Consider the following 10,055-nt stretch of genomic DNA (forward strand, 5'->3'; position numbering starts at 1 on the left):
ATTTTTCAGCAGCCTTGGTTCAAGAAGTGTTTTTCCTATTAATTTTTTTTACAACATTTCAAACTTTGGTTTTAAAGCAATCAAGTACTGTTAATGACAAGTGGAAAAAGACAAAGATATGACTGTGTACATCCCTTTTTTAGGAACTTCTCATTCCATGAAGCATGCAATTATTTAATTAAGATGAAGCTGAAAAGTCCAGCAACACTGGTGTTAAAAAAGGTACATTTTAAAGTAAAAAGTTCACTCAGCGATTCCTGATGAACACTGTTGATATTCGCGCTCAACTGCCAAAACAAACACACCCCTCCCCTCAGTGCTCCTTTGGAAGCTCCGCCCCCCAAATTGATGCACACAAGACGGTTTTATGCACACAAGCTCCAGACACTCTCAACTCTCCTGCTACTAAATCTAACATCACAACAAAAGCATAAAAAGTTTCTGTGAAACAGTTACATTTATGTTATCCACCTATCGAGAAGAAAAAAAGTAAATTCTGCATCCGACTTCAAGCATTTTACATCTCGGAGATCTCTGAAAAGCCTAACCGATGTTGACACGGCTCCTAGCCCTTGACTTATAATCCTTCTTTTTTTTAGTTTATATGGTCTGTTTCTCAGCCAGTTGCCCTCCTTGGAGTTTAGAGAGTTTGCATCAGCAAGATTTGTCATCGCTCTTCTCCTCTCACTCTGCCCCCACCCCCCATCCTGTGCACGTGCAAGAACCACCCACTGCTGATTGCCTGGAGTAGTGTTGTGTGGATCATTGTGATCTACTTTGTTTTTGTCCCATTTACAGAGTCAGGGCTGTGTACAAATTCTAGATTTTGTTTCTAACAGACTGTGAGGAAATATTTGTAGAAATAGACAAAGTGTATATTTCCACAAGTGTACTGGATTTATCTTTGTCCAACCTAATGCGTGCAATTTGGGAGTAGGTAAAGTTGCGCTAGATTTACTTGCTCATTCCTGATTCAATAATGTAATTTGAGCATCAAACTATTCATTATTGTATGGAAACAAATGATACAAGTATATTGCAAAATACTCTGATACATACAAATATATAAGTAGTATATAAGTAATAGAGCGTGGGGAGACAGACTTGATTATTTGTCGTTCACAATACCTCATGGGAGTTAGCGGTTACATTTTTCTTTTTTGGCCGTGATTTACATTTCAATGGTAACTTCTCTGATTGGTGGATCTCTCTTCAGGATTCTGGGTAGTGTAGTTCTTCATTAGGAATGGGCTATTATTTGGCAGCTCAGAACTTTAACAATACACTGCTACCACACCAGTGTAATCCATATCTCTTAATATTATTTCTTGCTGTATCATGTTGATATATTTTTTCATATTCCCTTTCATTTCAGTGACCAATAAGAAACCAGCGCAGGTTTTAATCACTAAAGTCAAGCAGTTTCATGGTTCATCATCTTTTGTTAGAAGATCACAGTGGACTATCGGCCAGCTGCAACAGGTCAATGGCATTGACTCCATCCGGGTGAGTACATGAGATGTTCCCCTGGCTCTTTCTTAATTTCCACTGTCACTACAGCAGATGTTTGATTAACGATATTATTGCTCTTTGACTCCTTCTTCCTACAACATTTAGGATTGTCCAGAGTTTGACTTGACGTTTGAGAATGGATGTGACCAGTGGACAGCAGGTTCTGCTGGAGAAAAGTGCATATTTGTCCAGATCCTCCATCACACCTGCCAGAGGTACATCCCTGACAGAAAACCAGAGTTTGTCAACTGCTGCTCAAAAATGCTGGGAGGTGAGGAAATCCATTCTGACATTCAATAGGTTTTGTTGCTTTATAACAATGAATACTACATCTCCAACACATTATTCTACTGCATTTTCTATTCTGATTTAATTAGTACAATCAGTATGATACATATGAGACCATATAAAGGAACCAAAATATCAAATCAATTAATAATGCCCCAGAATCTGACGTAAATTCTGTGAGGTAGGGCTGTTCCTATCATCTGAGTAATTCAAGATGTTTTTGTGAATATGTGGCAGTAGAGGGGCAGTCAGCACAACTCCAGCTGTACAGTCAACACACCCCGTCAAACCAACATCCAGCACAGCCATCAACAGATTGTTTGCTTTTGCGCTCAAAGACAGCTGGACTGAGCACAACTGAATGCAGGGATCTCGAAGTGCATTTTTCAACATTTCAAACTACGTTTAACTTGACACAGCATCCTAAAAAAAAGTCTAAAAAGTGCTTATGACTAGTCACTGAAATCTACTGAGCGTCCGTCTGATGCACGAGCACATGCATCAACTATTTAAAATAGTACAGATGGACGTAGACCAAAAAGATATGGAAATATAATAAACAATGTTTTGTCTTTTAAAGCAACTTTTTGTTATGTCTAAATTATTTACTAGACTGCTGCCACAATAAAAGTATATAATGTAATCTAATTCTCTGAATCGTAATATATATTATATAAAATGTATAATTTTAATTATTATAAACTAAATATTTATTTGAGGGCCTTTCTCAATAATTATTGATTTATGCGATTCATTGCGATTATTTAGATTAATTAAATTGGCAAATTATGTAATTAATTTGATTTAAAAAAAAAAAAAATCGATTGAGCCACAACATCCACAAAAACTGTTCTGTCTGCAATTAAATCACTCAGATAATATAACTGTATCTTCCTCATTTGAAGTATTTATTTGAATTAGCTTTTATTTCATTTAAAAAGAACATGACGTTTTTTGTTGTATTATGTGATACTATGTGATTTTGTGATTATTTCTGTGCAGTTCTGTGTGACTTTTACATGACTTCTGTGTTTGTGAAGATCTTTGTTCGAAGTATCTAATCGAATAACCTGTAAATTAACATTATTAGTGTCTGGAGCACTTTTCTTGTAGCCTGAATACTCTAATACTCACCTTATTTTAGAGTTTCCCTGGTAAAAGGTGCACCCTTTCTCCTCCTCCCTGCCAGTTATTCTTCAGTAACCTTCCTCCCACTTTATAAATAACAGCTTTTAGTGTTACTTCTTGACTTTATACTTTGAGTTGGGCTCTGACTCACTAACTGACTTTATTTTTCTATAAAGTAGAGCAGAGGTTCCTGTAGGGTCACATGCTCCGATCCTGTTGCCTGGCAGGAAACGGTAGACTGATCCATTTAAAGCTGAATGAACATTAATGCACTTGATTGTGAGGCATTTAATGACTGAAAGAAATATAATAGTTTATGAATGTTTTGGTAATGGGAACAGTATTTTACAGTATTAAGACATCTCAATAATTATCCAGAGAAATGAGATGCACCTGAGCTAAATGTCAGTGTCATAGCAAATAGTCTGAATATTGTCAATGTGATATTTCAGATTTTTTATTTTTATTTTTTTACTTTTCCTTACAATGTTGGTAGGTCATTGGTAGTTGTGTGCGGCCAATAGCTGAGACACATTCGTCGCTAACAAGAGGAACGTCTCCACCTTATTTATTGACCACGACATGGTTTTGTGCACAGCCATTTCTTTTTACAATTCGAAAGTCACGTGTACTAATGATACTGCTAACTTTAAAACTAGCAGGTTGATGTCCCATGTTGCAAATCCAGTGAAGCTGGTAGTGACGATTCTCTCCGACCAATCAGTGATTTACAGGATTTTGACATCACATATAGTATGGGCTCAGCTCGCTTGGAACCTCAACCGAGGTGGTACTAAAAAAGTACCAGGTATCAGGTACTATCCACAGTGGAAAACCCCCAAAAGCGAGCAGAGTCGAGTCGAGCTGTAACGTGCAGTGGAAAAGCCCTATAAGGAGCCTGCCTGCGGTATGCTGCACGATTTGACATGATGGATCGACTGAAAGTGCATGAACAAAAACATTTTTTTAAAGGCTGCATCTGTATCTTCCAAGTTGGGGGAGGGCAGTAGAGTTATATGCCCTTTAACAATGGTGCATAGTAGATCTAGAGTTTCTTTTTCTCGAGTTGAACACTGGATTATAGGTAGCATGAATGAAAGCACTGGTTACTGGTTGGTTGTGACTGTGGATAATGTCACATTCTGCCTTTCCATTGCTGTAGATGGTATATAAACAATAATAAAGATTTCTGCCTGCAAAATGGTCTGCTGAAGTTTGCTGATAAAGTTTGTTGCGCTGTTACCTCCCTACTGTTCTGTTATCACACAGTTACCATTACAAAGCTAATTCTGTTGTGGTCTACCTGTCTAGGTTTTACATTGTTCTACCTGTCTCTGGTTGTGTAGGTAAAAGTGTCCTGAACAGTGCAGCAGACAGTGTTACCAGTGCAGTGCATAAGGCTAGTCAGGCGCTGAATGAGCGTGGCGAGAGACTGGGACGTGTGGATGAGAAGACGGGTGAAATGATGAACAGTGCCCAGCATTTTGCTGACACTGCACACAAGGTAAAAGCACCACCACGGGTTTGTTTGTTTGTTTACTTGGTCTTATTTCAGTTCCTTTTGATTGTCTATAAATTGATTTAATGCATTTATTCAGTGCGATTTAATTATAGAAAAAATAATACATAAAAAATATTAATGTAATTAATCATGTACACAGACCATAATAAGGAATATCCCTTTCATATATAAGCAATTCAGTATGGAGTACCTGTTTTCTCCAGGGGGCATTAACTGAAACTCACCGTATAGGCAACAACGCAGCTCAGACAGAGAACAAACCACACTTATCGAGGGCAGACAACACGGGGTCTGTGGTCTTCTCGTTTGGAAGGATGCGTCCTCCGGAGGTCACATTTGACGGCTGCACACATCATCAAGGCTGTGTTGTTTCAGAAAAGCGAGTAGGACACTTCGAATGCAGCTTTCGAATGCGACCTTCTTTCTCGGGAATTCAGAGGATGCGTGAGGTGTATCTTTCGTGGGAGCTCACAACCCACAATTCTTTGCTTCAACGGAAATGTTCTAAAGAGACTTTGTTCCCTTCTCACTCAAAGCGCTCGCACTTGTTAAAGAGTTGCATGCTGTCATAGCAACCATGTTACGTTCCGTTTGTCCTATGAAGGCCGTCTCATTTCAACAAGAATTGTTTAAAGGAGGACACTCAGTATACTGCAGCCTTCAAAGGACACATCCTACCTAGCACGCAGCCTTCCAAAGGAGACACAGCCAAGGTGTGCTTCTCATTTCTGAAATTGTGCATCCTCATTTCCTTTCCTCACTTCCTAGATCCACCCTCTTAGGAAATGAGCAAAGGATCCAAGGAAAGGAAATGAGGATGAGGAATCGAAGCAAGATGGATTTGTGATTTGGAATATCCTGCTCACTCGTGCGTCACTTCAGAGCGTGTTTTTGCACAGATGCAGTACTTCAGCACTTGCTGTTATGTTAATTAAACATAATTTATAAACATTCACAATAAATCCAAATAATTCAAGATGCACTGTTGAAGTATGTGTCAATTATGGTTTATTTAAACTGCAAAGTTGATAAATGTATTAAAACTATTGTGTCAGATGAGAAGGGGAGGAGAATAAATACCTGCGTCTTCTGCATAGGATGCACCTGTGTTTCCCCGAAATGAGAAATGAGAAGCACCCAAGATGAGAACACGTTCTTGCGCACAAACACAGCTTGATGGAGCGCAAATCCGAAGGCTGGGATCCCAAGATGTGTTTTTCTAAGTTTCAAACTTCGTTTAACTTGACACAGTGACCTAAAAACAGAATGTTTATGACACAATGCAACCAAGACGCTCAAAGTATCCGTCTCACACAGGTGAACATTGACCCGGACTGATTGACCAATTCATACAAAACAATTGTCTTTTTTTTTTTTTATTATTATTATTATTTTGTGTGTTTAAATAATGTAATGCATTTTATGTATTATAAAAAATAATAATAATTATATACACATTATATATATATATATATATTAATTATTTAAATGTAACTTTATAATTATTTAATCATTATGTATTATTGTTATTTGAAGGGAATATTCATACGATAGTATGTGATAATTGTGATTAATGAATCAGCATACCATCTAATTAATTCAATAACATTTTTTAAGTGATTGACAGCCCCAATTTAATCTTTGTTTATTGAATGAACTCTACGTATTTCCAGTACAATCACAGTGCAGCGATAACACACTTATGGTATCGTATTGAGCCGTAGCAAAAGAGTAAAGAGTCACAGCAAACTATTCCTCTTTCTAAAATAAAATGATTGATGACAACAAATGTGATATTCATTTATAAAAGTATAAAAATGCCCTCAGTTATGAGCTCCAGTAAGTGTAAACAGATGCTGTATGAAGCCTGCAGAATGGCCACACACTGCTGTCCCGTTGTGTTAGGCTTTCTCTGTGTGCAAAGTGTTTAAATTACATTTACATCCAGCGAATGTTCAGAAATGTACAAGTGACACCATAACACAACCAAACACCATAACATGAAGTTAGAGAGAGTCCGTTGCTCAGCTGAGGTTTTAGCGCCATCCACAGGGCAACAAATTATCACTAATCAACACCACAAAGTTTAACCATTCAAACATTCTGTGGAGTGTGGGGCTGCTTTAGAGTTACCCACGGACTTCATTAGAAGATTTGTATATACACTACAGTAAATATAGCTTGTCATATGCTGCTGGACATTAACAGTCCTTTGTCTCTCTCCGTCTAGCTCGCCATGAAGCACAAGTGTTAAGCCTCTGCCATTTCTTTGAAGGATCTGGTACTCTTTCAATTGGCCCTGACTCCGTCTCTGCTGTCAGATACTGATGATGTGCATGAAGATTCATGTGAATAGATGAGGACTTTGTGCATCACACTGTGGGTTATCAAAATGGCTCTTGCCTCCAAGAAGTCCTCCTCATCTACCCATGGAAGGGATTTTTGGTCATTAAGCTTAAGTGTTGTTTCCTGTGTCCTCGCCATACGACTGACCTGATCATTATTATGTTTTTAAAATATTCTAACAAGTTGTACAATAGTTTGTTTCAAATGCCTGCTGATATATTTGAAATATAATTTTACATCGTTTTAACCTAATAAGTGTTTGATAAGTGCCATTTATATAATCATTTATGTGTATGAAATTAGATGTATATTTTTTAAATCTTAAAATCTGCTCTTTTCTACATCAGAAATCACCAAGTATTAAAACTGGATTTATATTCAGATACACTCAAAAGTTCTCAAAGTCAAAATGTAAAAGCTGAGGTAAGTGTGGAAATATCTCCAGAACGTTCAGAGAAATCAAAGGTGAGATCATACCAGCTTCACGGGCTGCATTACACACAATGAGAGCGCTGTGGGCCTCAGCTGAACATGTGGGAGATGTATGAACAATGAAAGAATGAGAGGAGAGGCGGTTAATTGATTCATGCTGTGTCCAGACAGAGCAATGAGTCAGTGCTCACTGGAGAAAAACATTATCCAGCGATGATTGGAGGGAAATAGCAATATTTCTATTTCTTTATCTAGTTTTCCCTCTGTTTATAGTTTAAAGCTCTCATTACAGATCTGGAGTCAGACAGTGCTACTGTAAAAACATGCACTCATGCCACAAATATGCAAAAACTATTTTTTTTCTAAATGTTTTTCTTCTGGGGAATAATGTAGATCTTTGAGAAAAGAAAGATTAGCTGCTTTCTCAAAACACTTTGTATAACATGAACAATAACATATGGCGAACATATTAGTGAAAGTTTTGATTTTGGTTTAAGTTTTTGCCATTTATTATGAAATCTTCACTCACTGAGCACTTTATTAGGTACACTATGGTCCTTTTAATGGTCTTCTGCCGTTGTAGCCCATCCACCTCAAGGATCGACATGTTGTGCATTCTGAGATGATATTCGGCACACTACTATTGTGCAGAGCGGTTATCGGAGTTACCATAGACTTTCTGTCAGCTAGAACCAGTCTGGCCATTCTCTGTTGACCTCTCTCATCAACAAGGCATTTCTGTCCACAGAACTGCGGCTCACTTGATGTGTGTTTTTTTTTTTTTTTTTTTTTTTTGTGGTTTTGGCACTTTTCAAAGTAAATTCTAGAGACTGTTGTGTGTGAAAATCCCAGAAATACTCAAATCAGCCTGTCTGGCACCAACAATCATGCCATACTCCAAATCACTGAGATCACATTTTTTCCCCATTGTGAGGGATGATGTGAACCTTAACTGAAGCTCCTGACCCGTATCTGTATTATTTTATGCATTGCACTGCTGCCACACGATTGGCTGATTAGATAATCACATAAATAAGTAGGTGTACAGGTCTTCCTAATAACAGGGTTGAGGAGTAATGGAATACATGTAATGGGATTACATATTTAAAATACAAAATATAAGTAGCTGTATTCCACTACAATTGAAATCATTGGTCATTAGAATACAGTTACATTCAAAAAGTATTTTGATTATTGATTATTTGATTACTTTGCATTTTATTGTCATTTGTTTCATTTAATATTTAGTCCTTTCAGATGGAAAACATTTATCCATATAAATGATGTGATCCAAAGTGCATTTGAACAGCGGTGAAACACTTTCTGATGATGTGTTACAGTCATACGAGCAGACAGAGAAGTACGTTTGAAGTAAGTTTCAGAAATAGAAATAAACCTTGTGTAAATTGTTAGCTTTATGCTAAGCTAAAATGCTATTTCTAGCCATTTTATACGCACATGTTAGAAAGACCTTTTGATATTAGGGGAAAAATCGTATTCTTGATGATAATTTTTTTTGTTTTCCCAGTAAAAATATCTAAAAATCCTTAAAATAAGATCAATTTGATTAATCTTGTTTCAGAAACAACACGGCATCAGATATTTGGGTTTTTCAGAGAATGTATTTTTAACATGTCAAAACAAGTGAAAAAACCTAAAAGTGCTGAAGAAGTAATCCAAATATTTAGAATATGTTGCAAATTAAATTTACAGCATGTATTCTGTAATCTGTAGTGGAATACAGTTCAAAAGTAACCCTTACAACCCTGCCTAATAAAGTGCTCCGTGAGTAAGTTGGTAGTGTTTGATTCTCCAGTTACTAACTGTGGTTTCAAAGATTTTTGAATAAAATGTCATTCCTTGAAGAACCTCTGACAATAGTGTATGACTTACACATCTGTATTTTGAGATAAATCTCATTTGATTCACTAATAAAAACAAGTGATCTCGTTGTTTGCACGCTGCATTATAAACATCACATAAATGCCGTATGTTCAGAAAATCTGGACCAATTTCTCTGGAATGCTTTTGAGAAATATTAATGAAGATACTGAAGAGAGATGTCTGTTTGCTGATGCTCTGATCAGAGAAAAATGAAACGATCGTGTGGATCCCAGGCCTACACTCCGTGCTTCTATAATGAAAAACAATCCCTGCTTTAAAGATGTTTATTTGCTCAATCGTGGTTTGATCACTTCAAAGTAGCAAAAATGAGTTTCAAGTTTGTTTCAAGTCAACATTTGAGCCTTTTATTAATATACTTTAATGTTTAACCTGTTTCAGGCTGTACATTCTAATGTGCCTGTGCTATTGTGTTCTCAATGGAATAATGGATGATAATTAAATACAGAGACACAACTGTGGTCTCAATCTGAGACATTCATTTTGGTGTGTCATATTTAGGATTATGCTATTATAAAATCTTGAGGTTTTGTTTCAGTTTGGCTGTTGATTGCGTCTGTGTGAGCTCTTTTTCCCAACTCCTGTTTTATTATGCTACAATCTATGTTCAAACAAGCCTAGGTGGTCATTTGGCAAAGTCATTTTTATCACTCATTGGGCAGATAAAATAAACGTCCGACAAATTAAGATTATCAGTATACATACTGTATTAAAAACTACCCACACTAATCACAATCATCCTTGTGGTCTATGGTCTAAAGTAGGGGTTGTCAACCTTTTGACACTAGGGACCCCCAACCTAGAAACTCAATTATAATAACAAAGATCATTATATTATGCTAAACTATTATTGATTTATCTTCTCAATTATCCTGAATGCATTACACCATTGTAATGTCCAACAGACAGGTGTTAACGTTTGTTT

General features: G+C 36.8%; 1 protein-coding gene across 1 annotated transcript in view; it reads left to right on the plus strand.

The window, feature by feature from the left end:
- LOC127656592 (syntaxin-binding protein 6-like) overlaps positions 1 to 9,554 on the plus strand; it is a 70,582-nt gene extending 61,028 nt beyond the window's left edge. The window contains exons 3-6 of the mRNA XM_052144976.1: positions 1,376 to 1,506; positions 1,618 to 1,783; positions 4,275 to 4,432; positions 6,681 to 9,554. Of these exons, the coding sequence (XP_052000936.1) occupies positions 1,376 to 1,506; positions 1,618 to 1,783; positions 4,275 to 4,432; positions 6,681 to 6,704 (479 nt within the window). The 3' untranslated portion in view covers positions 6,705 to 9,554. The remainder of the gene's footprint in view (positions 1 to 1,375; positions 1,507 to 1,617; positions 1,784 to 4,274; positions 4,433 to 6,680) is intronic.
- Positions 9,555 to 10,055: the final 501 nt, after the last annotated feature.

The sequence above is a fragment of the Xyrauchen texanus genome, chromosome 16 (assembly GCF_025860055.1).
Source record: "Xyrauchen texanus isolate HMW12.3.18 chromosome 16, RBS_HiC_50CHRs, whole genome shotgun sequence".
In the NCBI taxonomy this organism is placed as follows: Eukaryota; Metazoa; Chordata; class Actinopteri; order Cypriniformes; family Catostomidae; genus Xyrauchen; species Xyrauchen texanus.